The 23,828-nt window shown below is 39.5% G+C and overlaps 1 protein-coding gene across 3 annotated transcripts in view; it reads left to right on the forward strand.

Moving 5' to 3' along the window:
* Positions 1-23,828, forward strand: part of VPS41 (VPS41 subunit of HOPS complex) — a 166,893-nt gene that overhangs the window by 131,011 nt on the left and 12,054 nt on the right. For all 3 annotated transcript variants that reach the window (XM_077811011.1, XM_077811010.1, XM_077811012.1), the window contains 3 exons: positions 4,655-4,709; positions 11,454-11,594; positions 13,235-13,371. In XM_077811011.1, coding sequence (XP_077667137.1) covers positions 4,655-4,709; positions 11,454-11,594; positions 13,235-13,371 — 333 coding nt within the window. The remainder of the gene's footprint in view (positions 1-4,654; positions 4,710-11,453; positions 11,595-13,234; positions 13,372-23,828) is intronic.

The raw sequence follows: 23,828 nt of genomic DNA on the forward strand, positions 1-23,828 counted from the left end.
CCTGATCTCAGTTCCTGTGCTCAGCTCCAGCATGGCCTGCAGCAGTCTAGAAATGCAGTTGCAGGTGAAGTGTTTCTCTGCCCCAGGCTGGGGAATGCCCAGTGTGGGCAGAATATTTATCTGTGAAGCTCTAGCAAGTCTCTACTGAGCATGTGTGAACAGCAGTTTTTCAAGGGCATATAATTTAGCCAAATATGGTCATATTTTCACTGGGATGGCAAAAGGCACATCCATGACACAAAGCTCACTCTCTTGCCAAATTTCAAGTCCTTGCTTCGAAGTATGGGGCCCCTAGAACATTTTAAAGAGAAGATTGCTAGAATTTTTAACATGAGCAAAACAACATTTTTCCAAAACCTTGACCTTGACTGAATTATTTTGGCTGAAATTTATATATATATATATAGGAAATAAATATATATATATATAGGAAATTTCAGCCCAAGCTCTTAAAATTTGACTAAGTTTTATAAGCAAAACAGGGTCTTAAAATGGCAAGTGTTGAGCAACCTTAATAAATAGGTGGGGCTACCAGCCCTCTTTATAATGAGTGCAAGTTATTGTTGTTCCATTATGGCTCGGTGTATTATAATTTATTTTAGAGAAAGAAGTTTGAAGAAAAAAATCTCTTGCTAAATTAATCCTGAACAGATTCCCTGAAGTAAAGTTAAAAATTGTGAGCGACAGTAATTGGTTTTTCTCCAGTTTGATTTACATCAGCAGCATCTTCATAGGGCCAGATTTTTATGATGATGTCAGGCACATATTGCCTTATTTTTGAGATAACCATCTGAGATTCAGATTTCACCTATAGTTTTATCGTTGACTTTGAATAATGTACAACATATGATTTACAAGTGTTTCATTGTTGTAGGTGCAGTGATCATGAATACACAAAAACTTTGCAGACATATGTAGGTGTACAATGGCTGCAACTATTTTTCCAAAATTCAAACAAATAATTACAATACAATCCAGTTAATTACAATATACCAACAAACTCCTATTATGCTAATCTGCCTAGCAGAAGGATATAGGCTTGGGCATAAGACTCAGTGTTACTCTGTTGTTGATACTGGCTCCCTTGTATTGCATCCAGGCTCAAGAGTTTGCTGACGTCTATTACACTGATTTCATAGTTATCCTGTACATCTAGCTGTTAAGCAAAAAAGTTTTTCATAGGAAAATAACTGGCACAAGAGTTCATAACAATGCCAGATGAACCATTTCACCCTGTACAGTTCTTGTTAGTTCCAGCTCAGGTGATAACTAGGGAATTTCTCATGACTGGCATCCCCCTTTGTTCTGTTCCACCCCCTTTTATATTTTTGGCACAAGGCGGGAAACCTTTGTCTCTCTCTGGGTTCCCACCCTTCCTTCTACATAGAAAAGCACCGGGTTTAAGATGGATTCCAGGATCATGTGACATGTTCACATGTCCTGTGAGGCTTCATTACCCACTGGCTGGTGCACAGGAATGCTTACAAGTAAACAGAGCCATTTACAACTAGTTGTCCTAGTTAACGGGAGTCATCAAGATTCTAAGTCACCATTAATGATCCACAGTTTGCATAGTTACAATAGGACTTCAGACTAATACTTCATATTTCTAGCTTTAGATACAAGAATGATACATACATACAAATAGGATGAACATAGTAGATTATAAGCTTTGTAATGATACCTTACAAGAGACCTTTTGCATGAATCATATTCCAGTTACATTATATTCACACTCATTAGCATATTTCCATAAACATATGGAGTGTAACGTCACAGTAATGATTACGTTATTTGTACATTTTAAACAAAATATTTTACGAGTTCTCCTTTCATTTAATTGACATTATAAACTCATAAGTCAGTGCTGTACTTGCTTTACTTTTTTTCACATTCCACAGTGACAACCCTCTTTTCTTCCTTCACATCAGAGACTTCGGGAAATGTTCTCTCAGGGCATGTTTTCACTACTGGGGAGATGGACGCTGCTGCAATCGATGCAACAGGTATCGATTTAACGGGTCTAATGAAGACCTGCTAAATAGACAGCAGAGCGCTCACCAGTCAACCCCGGAACTCCAGCTCTCCGAGAAGAGTAAGGGAAGTTGACTGGAGAGCATCTCTTGTCAACACAGTACAGTGAAGACACCGGGGTAAGTTGACCTAAGCTACGTCGACTCCAGTTACATTATTCACATAGCTGGAGTAGTGTAACTTAGGTTGACTTACCCCAGTAGTGAAGACAAGCCCTTAGAGTAGCATCCCTGTAGGGTTGGTTTAAGTAGTTGCACAAAAATTGCCACATTAGGTTGTCTCAGACTTGTTTGTCAATCTAAAAGACTAATTACACTCACAATATGGTCTTCTGTCTGCGGGTCTTGAAGTGCCTTAGTATAAAAAATAAATTAAATTTAAATAATTTTTTTAAACCTAACTGTTCTTTTAGGTCTGTCACGGCCTGGTGCGTTATTGCAGGAGTCCTGGATCTGTCTGTGAAGTTATATTTGATAGGTGCTATAGTTCTTCAATACTTTAGCATGAATTTTTAAGTGGGCTACAACTGAGCTTCTACTTGTATGCACACAAATCATTTTCACATACGATTTTGTGTACCACCACTTACAGATGCAAATGATAGAGTTTACATTCATAGAATGTGCAAGGCCCATTTGTGCTTCAATTTTGGGGGGCAAATGACTTTTTTTCATGTATAGTCTGTCCTCTGTATGCACTAGTGATGCTGCAAAAAAAACGGTGCACAGATTTTGAAGGTGCACAACTGAAGCCATGTTGATCTGCTTCTTGGCTGCAGGTGGAGCACGGTGTGACTTGGGAGGGTTGTGGAATGGGCAGTGCAAGAGTGGATTTTAAGTGTGAGAAAAGAAAAGAACACTGCATTAGAATGAAAGTCCCTTATACTCCACAGATCTTGTTTACGTTTACTAAATACATTTTCAGCAAGAAAGTGGAGAGGGAAAAGAGAAAAATTGCCAAAGCAGTTTACAAATAACGTTATTGAATTTACCATCACTCTCTAGCCCTTCACACTGCTAAGAAATAATGAGAGGAACAAAAATTTACAATTTACCAATGTTTTCCGCTCCAATTAACCAGCTGTCCAGTATAAATTCTATAGAACCATATTCTAGATGCATAAATCCACTCTCTCACGATCAATCAATGGTAAACTGGCCAGGAAGAAATTATTTTCTTACTTAAAAACCTTTCTGAGAGGGGAAAACAGCACTATTATTGAAGTGCAATTTCACAGATGTAGTCGTATCAGAGAAACTGCAAGAGAAGAATTTACGTTCTCTGCTTCCCTCTACAGGGAGCATTATAGATGCGGTAATATTGAAGACCTGGCTATTTTTACTTCCTTTCACAGTGGAAAAAGACTTGTCAGCTGTGGTTATACCCTTATTCACTTGTTTGGGTTTTTGTCTGTAGATAGTGTGGAGAACTTCTTGGTCTGACTTTGTGTGCGACAGGATGTCCTTTTCTCTCTGTTCTGTGTTTCAATCCATACAGAGCTATGTGAGAGGGGGAGGGAGACTTAATCCACCCCTGGATCTGTCTTTAATCATGTATCATTCTTCTTTTGATCTCCATGAATCAAATTCCCTGCTGGTATAAATTGGCGTAGCTACATTCAGATCAGCATTGCTGCACCGGGGTACCACCGCAAAGATGTTGACTTTCGTCCTCTGATCTTACTGATGGCTGAATGAACGTCTACTAATGTATCCTCTAACCTTTGCCCTACTTTCCCTGGGTGGGTGGGAAAACTTATTTTCAAAAACTTGAGTCTTATTATAGCTTAGTCTGTTAATACAGATCACTTGATATGTTTCCTCTTTTGCCTTCTTCCCCATCCTTTTTCCTTGTACTATATGTAACTTCTTTAGAGTACCTGCAAATGTTGGTCTCTTCATTCTGCCTGCTGGCAAGTTTCAGGGTGACTTTCTCCAGTTCAGGATGTGGAAGAGGAAGAGCTACTTTCTCTGTTAGTTGGCCAGGAGGAAGTCGACTGTAAGTGTCCTCTGGCTAGAACCTTTCTTCCCAATGGCCTGGAGTTCCCAAACTTGGAACATTGGTGGTCTGTGGAGAGTTTGCTGGTCATATGGTACAGGATCTCCTACTTGTGTCCAGCTGCTAAATCACATAAAAGCAGCTAAAATATTTTTAGTATTACTTTTCCTGTAGGCCATTACTGTAGTTGCCTTTAGGATGTTACATGATTGGAATGGAAGGGGAGAAAGTCTATGAGACAATCCCTCTACTAAGATGTGACCTATGCTATGGAAAAATCTCTCCTGTAATCTGTTGCATATGGTCCCTGCTTGCCCCAGGAATGTGAGCCCTGAGGATATTTGTCAGTCTGAGTCCTGGGTATAACCCAAACTGTAGCATTAAGAAACCTACCCCTTCCACCTCCAGATAAATGAAAACAAATCAGAGGGAAAGATGTTCCAAAAAGTCTCTTCTTTTAATTAATTCTGAAGGCTCTGCCAATGTATATTAATAGAGCTGTTCTCTTGTCCAGATGAGTAATGCATCTTGATAGAAAAGTATCTTTTGGCCTTTGTAACATTTGTTGATAATATTATGGCATGGTACCCCATATTCTTTTTTTTTCCCTCTGAAAATTAAGGCTCTTGAGATCTGTCAACAGAGGAACTTTGTAGAAGAGATGGTCTATCTGCTGAGTAAGTAACATTCATTGTAATAAATTGCAACATAAATTTTAATCTTGTCATAAAGTTTGTGCTGTGAAAATATGCACAAAGCATTAGGTCCTGTTATTTTACACACTTATTATCACAGAAACAAAGTTGATGTGTAGTCAATAAAACTACCTTACATATCTATTTGCTACAAGGGGACAGGCAATTTTTGATTTAGTCCCAAGTGGAGCACAGGATCAGGTCCTAAAGGTAAATATAGCTGAACCATTAGGTAGTAGCAACCAAAATATATTTAAATTTAACATCCTTGTAAGGGGGAAAATACCAAAGGAACCCACCACAGAAGCATTTAACTTCAAAAAGGGAAACTACACAAAAATGGGGAAGCCAGTTAAGCAGAAATTAAAAGAAACAGTCACGAGAGTGAAATGTCTGCAAGATGGATAGAAACTATTTTAAAACACCATAAGAGGCTCAAACTAAATATATGCCCTAAATTTAAAAAAAAAAGAAAAAGGGGTGGGAGGGACCAGAAAGAAATAGTGCCACCAAAGCTAAACAGAGTAAAAGAGGCCGTTAGAGGCAAAAAGGCATCCTTTAAAAATTGGAAGTGAAATCCTATGGAGGAAAATAGAAAGGACCATAAACTCTGGCAAGTCAAGTATAAAAGTATAATTAGGCAGGCCAAAAAGGAATTTGAGGAGCAACTAACAAAAGATACAAAAACTAATAACAAATTTATTTTTAAGTACATCAGAAGCAGGAAGCCTATGAAACGATCAGTGGGGCCACTTGATGATCAACATGCTGAGGGAGCACTCAAGGAAGACCGCCTCATTGCAGAGAAGCTAAATGAATTCTTCACACCAGTTTTCACTGCAGAGGATGTGAGGGAGATTCCCACACCTGAGCCATCCTTTTTAGCTTTTTAGAATAAATCTGAGGAATCGTGCCAGATTGAAGTGTCAGTAGAGGAGGTTGTGGAACAAATTGATTAAATTTAAACAGTAATAAGTCATCAGGACCAGATGGTATTCACCCAAGAGTTCAGAAAAAACTCAGATATGAAATTGCAGAGCTAATAGCTGTGGTATGTAACCTCTCACTTAAATCAGCCTCGTACCAGAGGACTGGAGGATAGCTAATGTAACGTTGATTTTTAAAAAGGCTCCAGAGGCAATCCTGGCAATTATAGGCCAGTTAGCCTAACTTCAATACCAAGGAAGTTGTTTGAAACGATAGTAAAGAACAGAATTATCAGACACATAAAGGAACATAATATGTCAGGGAAGAGTTAATGCAGCTTTTGTAAAGGGAAGTCATGCTTCACCAGTCTATTAAAATTCTTTGAGGGGGTCAACAAACATGTGGACAAAGGTGATCCAGTGGATATAGTTCACATTTTTAGAATGCCTTTGACAAGGTCACATACTAAAGGCTCCTAAGCAAATTAAGGATTTGTGGGATAAGAGGAAAGGTCTCTCGTGGATCAATAGCTCGTTAAAAGATAGGAAACAAGGGGTAGGAATAGTCAGTTTTCACAAAGGAGAGAGGTAAATAGTGAGGTGTCCCATCCCGTTCCCCCACCCACCCACTAAGACCTCTGTGCTGTTCAACATATTCATAAATGATTTGGAAAACAGAGTGAACAGTAAGATGGCAGTTTGCAGATGATAGAAATTACTCAAGATAGTACCAAAGCAGACTGTGAAGAGTTACAAAGGAATCTTGCAAAACTGGGTAACAAAGTGGCAGATGAAATTCAGTGTTGATACGTGCAAAGTAATGCACATTGGAGAATATAATTCAAACTATACTTACGAAAAGAAGGGTTTAAGTTAACTGTTACCACTCAAAAAGAGATCTTGGAGTCATCATGGATAGCTCTCTGAAAACATCCGCTCAAGGTGCAGTGGCAGTTAAAGCTAACAGAATGTTAGGAGCCATTAGGAAGGGTATAAATAAGACAGAAAATATCATAATACCACTATATAAATCTCTGGCAAACCCCATCTTGAAAACTACATGCAGTTCTTGTTGCCCCATCTCAAAATAGATATATTAAGTTAGAGAATGGCAACAAAGATGATTAGGGATATGGAGCAGCTTCCATATGAGCAGAGAGTAAAAAGACTGGGACTGTTCATCTTCAAAAAGAGGTGACTAAGGGGGGATATGATAGAGCAGCGATTCTCAACTGGGAGTCCACAAGCCCTTTCAGGGGTCCGCACAGCCCCGCGACTGAAACCTGGTTCCCCCGATCCCCAGCGCTGAAGCTGGGAGCAGCACGTGGCTGAAGCTGGCACCCCTGTGACATTCCCCTCTGGTGTTATCTGGACCGGTGATCTGCTAGGTCACTCCAATCCTTTACTCTGAGAGCCAGCCTTACCCTGCTCTGCTGTGAGAACCCCCACTCCTGGTTGTTCATGCACAGCCTCTAGCATGTAAGCTGCTCCTTGGATTGTGCAACAAAATGACACTGGCCAATATCTCCAGTCCCAGACAAAGCCCTAGGAACCTCTGTCTTGCAGTGTCCAGTTATGCCCACTGGATGCTGTAAGCCTACATGAGTTTGTCAGTTTAACAAAGAAATTGATATGTACCTAGCTTGTATCCCAAGGGGAGTCTCTGACATGCTTCAAACCAAACGCACTGCTTCAGGTAGAATGAATAAACAGGTTTATTAACTACAAAGATATATTTTAAGTGATTATAAGTCAAAGCATAACAAGTCAGATTTTGTCAAATGAAATAAAAGCAAAACACATTCCAAGCTGATCTTAACACTTTCAATGCCCTTACAAACTTAGATGCTTCTCACCACAGGCTGGATGGTTGCCCTTCAGCCAGGCTCTCCCCTTTGATCCATGCTGTAGTCACTTGGTGTGGTGTCTGTAGATGTAGGTGGAAGAGAGAGGAAGAGCATGGCAAACATCTCTCCCTTTCATCATGTCCTTTCTTCCCTCTTGGCTTTGCCTCCCCATCCCCCTTCAGAGTCAGGTGAACATTACCTCATCACAGTTCCAAACTGACCAAAGGAAGGGGGGTGACTCACTCAAGAGTCCAACGGATCCTTTGTTATTGCCTAGGCCAGTGTCCTTCGTTCCTGTGAGGCTGGGATGGGTTTGTCCTATACATGCCCTGATGAGGTGTGAACTGCCCCTCTGCTTTTGAAGAGTTTTTGCCTGGGCTTGCTTTAAGGCACAAGTGTACGTTTTCAGCCTCATAACTATATACATGAAATTACAACTTATAACATTACTATAACGATTGCTATAACTATAACAGTGCTTGTGCATCATGAGCCTTCCGAAGACACCTGACATGACACACTTTGCATTGGATATCACACAGTCATTTTACAAGGATGAACATGGGGGTGCTGGGTATTCCCCTGAGGTGCAGATTGTCACAGCCTCCCCCCATCCCTGGCCTCAGTCAGTGTGCCCCCCGTCCTCAGCCAGTAGCGGCACAAGGCTGAAGCCAGCAGCCCCTGCTCTGCCCCCACCAGAAGCAGCATGAGGCTGAAGCTGGGAACCCCAGCACGCCTCCCCCTCGCCCGCTGAAGATGGGAGCCATACTGGGAGTCCCCGGCCCCAAACCTCCGACTGCTAGAAACTGGGAATGTTGATTAGACCACTTGATAACTGGCCTGGCCTGTTCATTCCTTCTGAAGCATCTGGCACTGGCCACTGTCGAAAGGATACTGAGCTATATGGGCTGTTTATCTGACCCAGTATGGCCATTCTTATGATTTAAGAAAACACTGGATTTTTTTTTTGTATGTGTTTATATCAAGAAATGAATGCCTGCTTTTAAAAATTATCTATATTTTAAAAATATATAAAATGAGGGCTGTCAAGTGATTAACAAAATTAATCATTATTAATAATGCGATTAAAAAATTAATCACGATTAATCGCACTGGTAAATAATAGAATACAATTTATTTAAATATTTTTGGATGTTTTCTACATTTCAAATTTATTGATTTCAATTACAATACAGAATACAAAGTGTACAGTGCTCACTTTATATTTATTTTTGATTACAAGTATTTGCACTGTAAAAAAACAAAAGAAATAGTATTTTTCAATTCACCTAATACAAGTACTGTAGTGCAATCTCTCTATCATTAAAGTTGAACTTGAAAATGTAGAATTATGTACCAAAAAACTGCATTCAAAAATTAAACAATGTAAAATTTTAGAGCCTGCCAGTCCTCTCAGTCTTACTTCTTGTTCAGCCAATCACTCAAACAAACAAGTTTGTTTACATTTGCAGGAGATAATGCTGCCTGCTACTTGTTTACAATGTCAACTGAAAGTGAGAACAGATGTTCTCATGGCACTGTTATAGCCAGTGTCGCAAAATATTTACGTGCCAGATGCACTAAAGATTCATATGTCCCTTCATGCTTCAACCACCATTCCAGGGAACATGCGTCCATGCTGATGACTGGTTCTGCTCGATAACAATCGAAAGCAGTTTTTGGTGGTTCGGGTTCTGTAGTTTCTGCATTGGAGCGTTGTTCTTTTAAGACTTCTGAAAGCATGTACATACCTCGTCCCTCTCAGATTTTGTAAGGTACTTCAGTGTCTTAAACCATGGGTCAAGTGCTGTAGCTATCTTTAGAAATCTCACATTGGTACCTTCTTTGCGTTTTGTCAAATCTGCAAGTGTTCTTAATACGAACAAAATGTGCTGGGTCATCATCCAAGACTCATATAACATGAAATATATGGGAGAATGCAGGTAAAACAGAGCAGAGGACATTCAGTTCTCCCCCAAGGAGTTCAGTCTCAAATTTAATTAACCCATTATTTATTTAAGGAGCATAATCAGTATGGAAGCATGTCCTTTGGAATGGTGTACAAAGCATGAAGGGGTATACAAACGTTTAGCATATCTGGCACGTAAATACCTTGCAAAAGTGCCATGCAAATGCCTGTTCTCACTTTCTGGTGACATTGTGAATAAGAAGAGGACAGCAGTATCTCCTGTAAATGAAAACAGACTTGTTTGTCTTAGTGATTGGCTGAACAAGAAGTAGGACTGAGTGGACTTGTAGGTTCTGAAGTTTCACATTGTTTTGTTTTTGAGTGCAGTTATGTAACAAAAAAAATCTACATATGTAAGTTGCACTTTCACGACAGAGATTGTAATACAGTAGTTCTAAGAGGTGAATTGACAAATACTATTTCTTTTGTTTATCATTTTTACAGTGCAAATATTTGTAATTAAAAATAATATACAGTTTGATTTCAGTTACAACATAGAATACAATATATATGAAAATGGAGAAAAATATCCAAAATATTTAATACATTTCAATTGATATTCTATTGTTTAACAGTACAATTAAAACTGTGATTAATCACAATTAATTTTTTTTGTTAATCACATGAGTTAACTGCGATTAATACACAGCCCTATATAAAATATAATATAAAATAAGAGAAGATCCAGGAAAAGAGAAGTTCTGTCTGATTTTTTTTCCCCAAACTCTTTCCAGTTGTGCTTACAGTCTTGGAACTTCAAATTCTCCCTGTCCTGCAAAAAAAAACCCTGGCCCTTTTTTTTTTGTTTTATATATTTTTTAAGTAATCTATTGTGTCATGTAATTCTCTCAGCACAGTAGGGAACCCTCTTCAGGATGAGAGGAATTGTAACATAAAGCCCTGGAATCTGTGTGTATTAAAGCTGTGGTGGGCAGAACTGACAATAGAACAGGAAATTTACCTAATGGGTCTCATTTAATATGAAAAATGTTCTGTATCTATGTTGGAAGTTATGCGGAATTCTTGCTTTCAGAAAAGAACTAATAGGTTTAATCAATACAAGAGACGGTTCAGTCCACTGTAATCTAAGTATTTTATAGTCATTACAGTTTAGTGTTATTTAGTGTATCTGAATTTCTTAATTCTTAAAAATTCTGAATTCTTAATCCCTCTTTTCAAGAAGGGAGAAGCAGTGGAAAAGGATGGAGAGTAGGAATGGGGGAAGGCTGTATGATGTCCCTTTAGAGCAGAAACATGTAGTGCAAGCCCTATGCAAATTGTTGCCCTGTTAAGCTCACTAGTAGACAGCAACAGTGTTCAGTGGAATTAAAGTAGATAATTTCAGCCATGGTAAATCCGTAGTAATATGTGGTTTTAAAAAAAAACATCATTCACAGACCTTTCACAATTCTTGTTAACCATAGACACTGAAGGTCCAATTTTCAGAAGGGGTGAGTACCCAGAACTCCCTGTGAAATCATGGGGGAAAAAGGGGCTATGAATGTTCAGCATCTTCGGAAGATCAGGTCCATTTAAAGAGAAAGTGAGAGAGAGAGAGAGAGAGAGTGTGTGTGTGTGTGTATATATATATATATATCTCATTCTGCCTCAGATGTACCTGCCATGCAGGAGAAAGAATTAACATCACTTTGCTTAACCGGCCTCTGTGTAGTTATAACAAAATTTTAAGGCCCGGATTCATCAAAGCACTAAAGCATGTGCCGCAATCTTATTTATTGTAATGGAACTTGAGCAGAGGCTTTAATTAAGCACATGCTTAAATACATTCTTGAATAATGAGGGACTTGAGCATGTGGTTAAAGTGAGCCCGTGCTTAAGTGCTTGACTGAATTGGGATCTAAGACTTCACCCTTTTGTTCATGAACCAGGAACAGTATAAACAGTACAGATGCTTATCACAGGGTGCTTTCTGCACATTTTTGTTTTGTGTTTTTATAACTCCCATATTCCTTTTTTCTTCTAGGCAGAATGGGGAATAGCCGTAGTGCACTGAAGATGATAATGGAAGAATTGAATGATGTAGATAAGGCTATTGAATTTGCCAAGGAACAAGATGATGGAGAACTATGGGAAGACCTCATTTTATATTCTATCGACAAACCACGTAAGCAGAATAAGCTCCAGGCAGCTTTGTATATATGTTTGGTGAAATACAGTAAGCTTGAGGGAGGGGGCATTGAATTATCCATGTGCATGGCAAAAAGAATATTTTCAGATTCTTTTTGGAGCCATGCCAGGTTACCTAGTGCAAGAGGTTGTATTGCAATGTAATCATTTTTAATATTGGTGTGCTGAGGAAAAAATCCTCTCATAGTACAGTAGCTGGAGGTGAGAAAGGGCAAGTATTTAAACATCTGTTGCCATCCTACAACTTTTAGTAAATGCGTTGTTACTGACAGAAATTCATGAAATATTATATTTCTTTTAGGTTGGTTTGAACTGAGGGTATATTTTGTTATATATAAGTTGATCTTCAGGCTACATTGACAGCAAAATTGAGCTATTGTAGAAGTTTTTGTATAGTGTATGTGTCATATTGCAAATTTCTGAAAATAAAGGTCAGCCTAGATCTTTCTGCCCTTTCACCAGATTAAATGTGTTGAATTCTTTACTTTTTCTGGTGAAAACAAAAGATCTTTTAATATTATTGTGTGGGCTCTTTTTTCCCATTTGCCCTGGCCTGAGCATCTGCGCTGTGTTTACAGCTCCAGCTAGGTTGCGGCCAGAATGTCCACACAATATCATTTTTTATTAGAGAGCAGATTCAGGAGAGAATATAGCATGGGGAATTTAAATCACTTGGAAAACCTTTAAAGCTACCTACAATATATGACTGTGTCCTCTTTTGGAATTTCTAAAGCCAAGGCTATAAAACTACCTTGATTAGGCACCCCTTTTCCTAGGCACCGAATGGCTCATGAGATTACTGTTGGGATACAGAGCTTTTCACCACTTGGCCACTAGTTCAGACTAGTACCAGGTAACCAGAAGTCATTACCATTTCTTAATCTGCAAAAGATGAGTTTCCAAGTCCAATACTTGATGGGCAGAAAACCATCCTCAAGTATGTTACTAATTAGCACCATTACTGAGGAGAGAAGTTTTTTTAAAGATTAAATGTTCAAGAGTTAAACACCTGAATTGTACCAGCCCCCTTTGCCTGTATATGCAGCCACTCAAGTGGACCTGCACAATTCCTGGGCAGAGGGAAGATGCTAGATCTTGAGTTGCTCTCCTTCCCAGAGCTCCACCAAAGAGCAAAAGGCCCTCCTCAGCACTGCATGAAACAACATTTCTCTCCTGTGGGAAAAGCCTACTTGAGGTTCAGAGAAGTGCTTGAAAAATATTTAATTCTTTATCTTGTGCTTCCAAAGTAATCATGCATTGAAATTAACCTTCTGGTTCAATGTGTTCAAGTGCCCAAAAACATTGAGCCATGGGCATACTATAATTTCAAATCTGTGTGTTGTTTTTGTTCTCTTTTGAAGAGTTGGCCCCTTAAGTACTCTTGGTTTCCTTTTCAGAGGCTCAAAGACTTTTGTTCGTCAGCCAATAACAGTATGTCCTCTTTCCTGCCTCGAGAGATGTATGCAAGAAATATATGAATGTGACTTAACATTGCCTTTTAAGGAAAGGAGCTGTCATAAAATTAGCAGAAGGCTATTGGCTGTTATCACAGCACTCTAGTATTGGGAGTCTTACTGGGGCTTCATCTTACAACTTTTTTATACCTTTTTTATACAGCTTTTATTACTGGTTTGTTAAACAACATTGGTACCCATGTTGACCCCATTCTTCTGATTCACCGCATTAAGGAAGGCATGGAGATTCCTAATCTGAGAGATTCCCTTGTGAAAATTCTCCAGGATTACAATTTGCAGGTAAATGCAGCTCACGTGCTCTCTTTATCTCTGCTTCTGTGATATTCTGTCTCAGAGGAACTGAAAAACCACTTTGTCATTCAACAGCCGGAGATGGCCACAGACTAAATCAGACAATCAAAACTTCTTATATCGAGATGCTTGGGTTGTGGCACTGCATTATTTTGACTCAGGCTATGTCTACACTATGAGCTAGGGGTGTAATTCTCCTGCTCATGTACACATACGCTCGCTCTCATTGAGCTAGTGTGAGTATAAATAGCAGCGTAGCCACAGTCGCACTGGTAGAAGGGAACAGAGGCATGGCTGGGCCATGCCTCGTAGAAACCCACTGGTTCCAAGAGAGTTTCTATGTACTCTGCGGGGCTCAGTCATCCCTCCACTGCTATCACCGCAGCTACATTGCTATCAAATATGCGTACAGAAGCAGCGGAATCACACCCCTAGCTCATAGCACAGACATAGTCAATGTCCCCATGTATTGATACAAAATCTTGACAAAAAATATTAGAAGCAGAATTGGAGGGGGGTTTTGGACTATTTTATACAATACTATCTTCCATTACATCACGTCTGGGGACTCCTCCTGGGACCAGCAATTTTTTTGCTCTGTCCAAGACAAAGGGGAGCATGAGAAATGTCAGTGAGACCTGTGCTAGATTCTAATGCTATCCATTAAGTATCACATGCTAAATAAAAGGAAGTGAATTTTGCAAACCAAGTCAGTTTCCCTCAGTGTCTTGTGCCATGCACATTATTTTGTGGACAAGGAAATTCTCATTGTGGGATATGGAAATTCAGGTACATCCCCCAAAATATTTGCACACACATACAGAAGTAACCATTCGATTGATTTGATTGCTGTTTATAATAGCCAAAAAAGGTACCCAAGAAATCTATCGTTGTTTAAAATAACAATGTAACAAAAGTAAAGTCCTAGAAATACTATGTCCCAAACATAACCCAGTAGCTGGATTATACCAAAATTCTGCCACTCAAACCATCACTCCCATCCTCCCTTGCCCTCTGAGGACACCTGGGCAGAAAGATGGGCCCTATACGGTGCCATGAAGGTCATCAGTCCCTGTTTATTTCAGTCCAAGGTTAGAGGCTTGTTCCGCAGGCCTGTCAAGAAGTTTTACTACCAGACCCTTGCCTGATATATCGAACGGGGATCCAGCTTGATTATTTCTGCTGACTGCCGGCTGTGGTAAAACGGCATAAGGAGAGGTGCCTTTCAAATAGGCAGGTTCTAAGTCTTTGAAAGCTCCTCCTTGTTTACCATATACATTTTAGATAATGATTTTCAAAAATTAAGGGAGCTTTTTAAGCAGTGAATTCTCTCTGCTTTTAGTTGCACTGACATTAAATGAAAGTGATTACAGCATATGTTTGTATATTTAATTATATAGTCACGATCTGTAGTGATTTGCACTGATTTCATCAGATATAATTAATTTTTAAGTAAATAGCTTCTAAATACTACACTAGATGCAACATGCATGTATCAGGTTTCAGAGTAGCAGCCTTGTTAGTCTGTATCCGCAAAAAGAAAAGGAGTACTTGTGGCACCTTAGAGACTAACAAATTTATTTGAGCATAAGCTTTCGTGAGCTACAGCTCACTTCATCGGATGCATTCAGTGGAAAATACAGTGGGGAGATTTATATACACAGAGAACATGAAACAATGGGTGTTACCATACACACTGTAAGGAGAGTGATCTGGTAAGGTGAGCTATTACCAGCAGGAGAGCCGGGGGGAAAAAACCTTTTGTAGTGATGATCAAGGTGGGCCATTTCCAGCAGTTGACAAGAACGTCTGAGGAACAGCTGGGGGGGGGATAAATATGGGGAAATAGTTTTACTTTGTGTAATGACCCATCGACTCCCAGTCTTTATTCAAGCCCAAGTTAACTGTATCCAGTTTGCAAATTAATTCCAATTCATCAGTCTCTCGTTGGAGTCTGTTTCTGAAGTTTTTTTGTTGAAGAATTGCCACTTTTAGGTCTGTAATTGAATGACCAGAGAGATTGAAGTGTTCTCTGACTGGTTTTTGAATGTTATAATTCTTGACGTCTGATTTGTGTCCATTTATTCTTTTACGTAGACTGTCCAGTTTGGCCAATGTACATGGCAGAGGGGCATTGTTGGCACATGATGGCATATATCACATTGGTAGATGTGCAGGTGAACGAGCCTCTGATAGTGTGGCTGATGTGATTAGGCCCTATGATGGTGTCCCCTGAATAGATATGTGGACACAGTTGGCAACGGGCTTTGTTGTAAGGATAGGTTCCTGGATTAGTGGTTCTGTTGTGTGGTTGCTGGTGAGTATTTGCTTCAGGTTGGGGGGCTGCCTGTAAGCAAAGACTGGCCTGTCTCCCAAGATCTGTGAGAGTAATGGGTCGTCCTTCAGGATAGGTTGTAGAATATGCAAATGGATATCTAAAATAATCTATTAGCCTTTGTCAAGGTTCCTTCCCCACTCTGAACTCTAGGGTACAGATGTGGGGACCTTCATGAAAAACCCCCTAAGCTTATTTTTACCAGCTTAGGTTAAAACTTCCCCAAGGTACAAACTATTTTACCTTTTGCCATTGAACTTTATTGCTGCCACCACCAAGCGTCTAACAAATATATAACAGGGAAAGAGCTCACTTGGAAATGTCTTTCCCCCCCAAAAATCCTCCCAAGCCCTACACCCGCTTTCCTGGGAAAGGCTTGATAAAAATCCTTACCAATTTGCATAGGTGAACACAGACCCAAACCCTTGGATCTTAAGAACAATGAAAAAGCAATCAGGTTCTTAAAAGAGGAATTTTAATTGAAGAAAAAGTAAAAGAATCACCTCTGTAAAATCAGGATGGTAAATACCTTACAGGGTAATCAGATTCAAAACATAGAGAATCCCTCTAGGCAAAACCTTAAGTTACAAAAAGACACAAAAACAGGAATATACATTCCATTCAGCACAGTTTATTTTATCAGCCATTTAAACAATAAAGAATGTAGCACATATCTAACTAACCTGCATTCCTGCTCTGGTCCAAGCAAAAACCACACCCACACACCCACACACACACACACACCCTACCCCTTTTGTTCTTCCCTCCCTCCAGCTTTTGAAAGTATCTTGTCTCCTCATTGGTCATTTTGGTCAGGTGCCAGCGAGGTTATCTTAGCTTCTTAACCCTTTACAGGTGAAAGGGTTTTTCCCTCTGGCCAGAAGGGATTTAAAGGTGTTTACCCTTCCCTTTATATTTATGACAGCCTTGAAATGCTTTGTGGTTTTTAAGTGATTTCATTTTGAATAGATCCAGATAGCTCTAGGACTAAAATATATATCTTATAGAACAGTGGCTCTCAACCAGAGGTCTGGGGCCCCCTGGGCAGGGAAATGAGCAGGTTTTAGGGGGGCCATCAAGCAGGGCCAGCATTAGACTCACTGGGACCCAGGGTAGAAAGCCGAAGCCCCACTGCGTAGGGCTGAAGCCCAGGGCCCTGACCTCCGCCACCTGGGGCTGAAGCCTAAGCCTGAGCAATGTAGCTTCACAGGAGCCCCTGTGGCATGGGGCCCAAGGTAATTGCCCTGCTTGCTACCCCTAATACAGGCCCTGGTTTTATATGGAGAAAACCAGTTGTGGCACAGGTGGGCCGAGGAGTTTTTTATAGCAAGATGTGGAGGCCTCAGAAAGAAAAAGATTGGGAACCTCTGTCATAGAGCTAATAGAAGTTAGGGGGGCTTAATGAAATTTATGCTTGGTTTGCAATTACAGCTGTATAGCAAAAAAGTAATAATATAGGGACTAGTTCTCCTTACAAAAGAATCTATAAGCTACTGCTTGAAATAAGACTGCTGCTAAAATGTCATTGATGGTGTAAAATGCAACTTTTCAAACAAGGTCTGGATTCAATATGTTAAATTTTTCATTGCTATAAACTGATGTATCTCCATTGGCTTCAATTAAACTATGCTGATTTATACAGCTGAGGATCTTGCTCATGTATTTGACTCTTCAAATTTGTGTAGCAAACCAAATTACCTGTTTGCCATACCTTATTATTAATACTAATGCTCAGGTCTTTATGCCATTTTTCATCTTTTCATCTAAAAGCACGTTAATGATCTTTACTCACAATTATATCTTATTTTCCAAATGGGGAAACTGAGAACAGAGATGAAATACCTTATGCAAAGGTCTCACAAGAAGTGAGTGGCATAGCTGAGAACAGAACCCATTCTCCTGACTCCCAGACTGGTACCCTAGAGACCACACTGGCTTTGGCAAAACCTTCTTCTCTTGATTCCGAAAAGGAAAAACTATTATACTCCTATAGTATTTATCTGTATGGTATTAACTAAATGGCCTCCTTATTTTCTATCCCCCGTGAAGACTCTTGAGATCAAAAATGAGTGAGTAATGAGTGAATTTCCTGCACTTGTGGGAGTGTATGTGTTGGAAGCATAAAATGTCAATCTTTATTCTTTTAGATTTCCCTACCAGCTCTGATACAAACCCACACAATCTTTGAAATTAGGGGATAGCTAGGTGTTCTAATCCATCAGTTTCTGCTGACAAAAAGTGCATCTCCAACTTTGATTATGAGTTAGAGGGCCAAAATTGGTCCCATTTCCCCAAAGCTCTTATGGCAACCAAGCTATCTGACAGTTTTCTGTTCTGAACTGACCTAAAGCATGAGAGGTTTAAGTCTCAATCCCTCTGTCATCTGATGAGGGAAAGGCAATGTTTCAAGTCATCACTAGTGGCCACCGCAAGCCCAGTGCTAGGGCTTCAGCCCTTTAAACATCATCCATGGATCAGGGAGGAAATGTACACACCACCTGGAGCTAAAGAAAAAGCAAAGCTCCAGTTTGGGTGTTCAAAGACATTTGTCGAGAGTAAAAGCTAAGGCTGAATGGGTTTGACTACAGAGAGTCATCAAGTCGTGTACGAAAGATAAGGAATTGTGATGGTCGACTCACTTCAGCCATTTTAGAACAGGCTGCTGCAGTCACCATCTCCTCACCCTGCTTTCAACTTTACAGTGTCTTCCAGGGAAGGTGGCACCAGCTTGTTCAATAAAATGAATCAGGATGGCAGCATCGTCCAGAGTCTTCTGGAACAGTTGCCTCCATGGGAAGATCACTTCAAGATGCTTCTTAGTTGTCCGCCACTTGCAGTCCCTCTTCCACTTATGGGGCAGGAAGTTCCATAGAGCCACCTACTTCAACCAAAAAGAGATCTAGATCGCAGTCCATAAATTGAAGTCTTGGAAGACACCAAGAGTTTGTAGCATTACTCCTAAGTATCTGAAGACAGGTGACAGTATTGTGCTGTAACTGCAAAGACTCTCCCAGACCAGCAGGCATACTAATATCATCCCCAGTGACTGGAAGAAGGAGGGTTATTCTACCTCAGTTCAAAAAGGGTGATGAGGCTGAATGTAGCAGCTATAGAAGTATTACGCTATTGTCAGTTCCAGGGAGAGTTTTCACTTCCATGTTAATGTATTGAATCAACAATGCACTTGGTGTCAAAGTCCAGGATACTCAGTGTGTCTGTAGATCTGGTTGTTCCACTGTCAACCAGATTGTTACCTTAAGACATCATTTTGAGAAGATAGCTGCATTTAATAAGTCATGCACAACGCTATTTACATAGATATCCTTCAGGCCTTTGTTTCAGTGCATTGAGCAAGCTTGTGGGATCTGAAGAGACATCTCAGCATCCCTGGGAAGATAATGTCATTGATAGACAAGCTCTACAGTGAAACAGGAAGCTGTGTTCGAGTCAGTGGCAGATACATGGCATGGTTGCCTGTTTACACGAGAGGTTAGCAACGCTATATTCTGACACCATTGTTGTTCGGTATCGGCATTGATTGGTTGATGGATAAGCTTGAGGAGGCAGATGTTGGTGGCATTGAACTGGACACCATTCTGCTTTGGGATCTCGAATACACCAATGACATAATCTCATTGGCGCAGTTTGGTGATTGCCACAATTGATCGCTGATCCAGTCAGGCAAGAAGCAGCATGCATGGGTCTGGTTGTTAATCCAGATAAAACTACATTTCTGGCCATTATCACCAAATTTAGCCTCCAGATTACAACTAATATTAACCTGTCTGGATAGGAAATGGAGCAGGTGGCAGCTGTCAAATATTTGGGCAGTACCCTAGACAGTACTGGAGGGTGCTCAAAAGATGTGGATGCTTATATAGCAGCAACTGCTGCCATGTTTCAGGCCTTTCAGCAACCTGTGTGAGGAACATTGTGACATTGCTTGTTCCAAACCTGCAGATCCTATACCAACTCTGTGGTGTGGAAGTGAGATGTGGGCACTGATCAAGGCTGAAGAACACCATATTGACGTTTGTTCTTGTTGTGTCAGTCAGCTGCCCCATATGAAGTGGCAGGACAAGATAAGGAAATGCCCACATCCAAAGCCAAACCCAAGAACTGTTTTCATCATCATTTTCTTGGTATGGACATATTATAAGAATGGAAGATCAATGAATTCCAAGTTCTGTGTACCAAGGAATGCCACTACGCAGCTGGCGAGCCAGGGGCACCAAAAGCATCAGTGGCACAATAAGACTGTCAGTGACAGACATAAATGGAATATAAATCTATATATTTATATCTATAAATCTATATATTGAACTACCTTGCCAGAAATCGGTACAGGCAGCGCTCAATTTGAACAGAGGCGACACATATTTGGGATTTTCCATGATAAGTGCTAAGAATTGGGTTCGACCAGCTTTGTTTGTTTGGAAACACAGATTTACATCTCAACATGATCAGCTCAGCCCTTCATGCTTAAATGATGAGGTAGATCAGTTGAATGCTATGCAGTTCACTGTGCGGCAGTCAAGAACACAGCTAAGGGGGCCAGCATCTTTATACCACACCATTATTTGGTGGTGGTGGCAGAATGAGTAGTAATTTTTTTTGGTAGTCTTCTTCATGGATAACTAAGGTTTGTGTTACCTGTAGGTGTGTGTGTGTCTGTCTGGCGTGTGTGTGTCTGTGTGCGCACACATGCTAAAAGACATGGCAAGAAGTAATATCTGAGCACTGTATCCATAATTAAGATTTGTGTTTATCATGAACGTAAATATTTTGTAAGTGTTGAAGTTGAAAAATCCTCTTCTTGACTGCGGTATGTACGGTACTGGAAAAAGTGAGGATAGGTTAATTTGAGCTACTTTGTACAGATAAGCTAATATAATCCTTTGCATCTCTGGTATTTTTATGATGGTAATAGGACTCTATATTAGCCTGAGTGCCAAAAAAAAAAGGATAAATTAGTCTTTGTGGATGTGCTGACTTTGAGTTTCCTTAATTTCCTTTGAATCCTCATTCCCCATTCAATTCCCTCTCCGCTAGTATTTTCAAAATCTCAGCCAATTTCTCCTCCTTATCCATATTTTGTATCTCCTACTCCAGTTTTGTCTTTCCTTCTCTGTCAACATGCCTGTCTCTTTCTGCCCAATGCCACCTCGTTTCAGTATGACACAATCTGTCATCCTTCCATTCTATTTTAGTCTGTCATCTAAGAGAGTGAAGGACAGTCTCCCCCACCTCCAGAAAGGGAAGAATAATGCTGACTTCTCTCCTCTTTCTCCCCATCCAGCCTGAGAGAGGATGTTTGCTTCAGCTACAGTGAAGCCTTGTCTGATAAGACGTTCCTCCCAAATTTTTCCACCCTTCTTACCACTAGTTAGCTCCACCCATGGGAGTGTGATGTATGCATTGATTTAAACAAGTCACAGATGGCCTTTGTACTTTAAGGACAGTGATGGTGTAGGCCTACACTGAGCAGCCTTAGATGATGTATACTGAAAAGGTCAGTGGCTGCTCCAACTGTTGGTATTACGGATTAAGATGAATGAGTGATAACTTACAGTGGGATTTATTTATTTATTTAGCCTAGTTTTAATAACTCTCTCCTACCTCATGGTCTCCACCACCAGCAGTGTTCAATCCTATATTACCCATCTTTATGCATTTTTATGTAATAAACTCAGTCAGTTAGGTATGTTAAAACTTGTATTTATTTGCTAGTTAGTACTTTAGAGAGACAAGGTAAGTGAGATAATATCTTTTATTGGATCAACTTCTATTGGTGAGAGAGACAAGCTTTCGAGCTTACACAGAGCTGCTCTTCAGGTCCTTCCAGAAGTGGTAAATTGAATAAAATGTAGGCTAAAGCCACAACTTGGAAGTTCTTGTATTTTATATCTAACTCTTTAAATCTAACTCTTCACTGAGATGAATATTAAATCATAAATCAAGTAGGCCACTCACAACTGCATTTTAATTTATATTGCTATAAAATTGTGCATTCTATTAAAAGTGGGTCCACTCATGCATCAAAAGTGACAGGCCTATGAGTGGTGGTTTATCTAACGGAGAATAAATTGCTATCCTGCCGCCAGCATTTGAAATATAATTAAATCACAATCAGAACTCTGGCAGGCACACCAAATTACAGCAGGTTACATTGAAATTCTGATAATAAAGCAATAATTTACTATTTTTAATTCCTGGTTTGTTTTCAGCTGCTTTAAAACTTTCAGTCCTTTTTGGAAAACAGATAGCCAAAAACAATCTTTAGTTTTAAAGACTGTGTGTAGAATAATTTTGATAGCACGTCTTTAATAACTAACTTACACTTTTACTTGTATCAGAGAGGATTTCCCTGCCAACCAACCCACAGTCATTTATTATATTGCAGCAACTCTTAAATTCTATTAGAGTACCAATATCAAGTATTTTCCTATGGAATAAAGTATTTCATTGCGGTTAAAATCTTGTGTACACTGTAAATTCCCAGACCTGCACTTGGTTAAATCGAAGAACATGTAAGTATTCTAAAAGTACAAGAACATTTTTGTTATTAAAAATCCTCTGTTTAAAACTCAGGACGTTCAAGTTTAAGGTTACTCTTTGAAGAACTTCAAACACTTGAAAATATGGACCTGCACAGCTGATGAGTCCAAACAACCTTACCTCTGTACCTGTAGCAAACTCTCTTGACCCAAAATTCTCAAACTTCAGTCTGTTTCCTCCCTACTACAAATGATGGTGGAAGTTACAAGTGCCTAAGTATAAGTTAGGTACATAACTTTAAACACTCATATCTGAACATTTTGACATAAGTTTTGTGGACCTATCTTTAGAATGTACAAAAATATGGTCCTTGCCTCAGTAAATGTTCTGATGTAGAAAAGACCAATAAAAATATTCTTCTTATTCAGTCACTTGTTGCACAGTTTAAGCGTATCTCTTTTTCCACATTGATAAAATAGGAGTCTCTTCAGCTTCAGGTTGTACTAAAGTGGAATTTAGTTTACATTAATCACGGAAGTGAGCAAATGTTGCATATGCATCATTGTGATCAATTTAAGATAGTACCTCTGATTTTAAAAATAATTTTAATTCATATTCCCTTTTTTTCTTCAAGTAGCAGAAGGATAGCTCAGAAGACATCCCTTACTCTAAGATCTTTTTTGTTTATATCAAATATATAACCAATTTTTTTTAGTATTTTTAATAACTGACTACTCAGGTACTTGATGACTATACTCAGGTACTGTGACCTTTTTTTCTTAACTCTATTGACTGAACTTAAGTTCTCTATCATGACTGGTTGAATGCTGATTAAAAATCCATCTGGAAAATTTATGTTGAATGTTTTCTGTTTATTTCAGTCCACCTCATTCTTATTTTGTCCTAAATACAATATAAATAAGCTGCTGATTCTCAGAGTGACCACCAGGGGGCACACACAACTTGCACACAGCCTACCTGAGTCTATTGATAACAATATCTACATGATGTGTGTTTTGTTGTGACAGATCTTCTTTCTTCCTTGATTTCATTCAGAAATTTAAACTCATTTAGGCCCCAATTCAGGAAAGGATTTAAGGACGTGCTCGTTGATTTTCATGGCATTTAAGTATGCCCTTAAATTTAAGCACATGCTTAAGTGTTTTCCTGAATAGGGATGGACTTGAGGATATCTTTATGTATTTTGCTGAATCAGGCCTTATCAATTAAATGGAAGTTTGTGTGGCTGGTCATCAAATTATCTGATAGTATCTGCCCAAATGCAGTGTAATGTGACCAAAACAGAGGATGAAAGTTTCATTATTTTCAAATGGCTTGGTTCATGAGGTTATTTATTAAATAAAGTGAAAGGTACTGTGTCAGTTTCACATTTTTCTCCTTGTTTCATTCTCCTGATTTTTTTCCCTTTTAATAATTTCACCCTTTTCTAGAAAGGAAGTTAGGGTTCCTGGGACATTTGCTGCAGAGGAACAATCATTTTTTGTCTTCTAAGAGAATTTGATCCTGCTGCATTTATGGTTTCTTTGTAAATTTCCCCCCTATTTCACTATTAGTGAGTTAGGTCCCATTAGACAAGATTGGCTACCTATAT

Source organism: Eretmochelys imbricata, chromosome 2 (genome assembly GCF_965152235.1).
Source record: "Eretmochelys imbricata isolate rEreImb1 chromosome 2, rEreImb1.hap1, whole genome shotgun sequence".
Taxonomy (NCBI): Eukaryota; Metazoa; Chordata; order Testudines; family Cheloniidae; genus Eretmochelys; species Eretmochelys imbricata.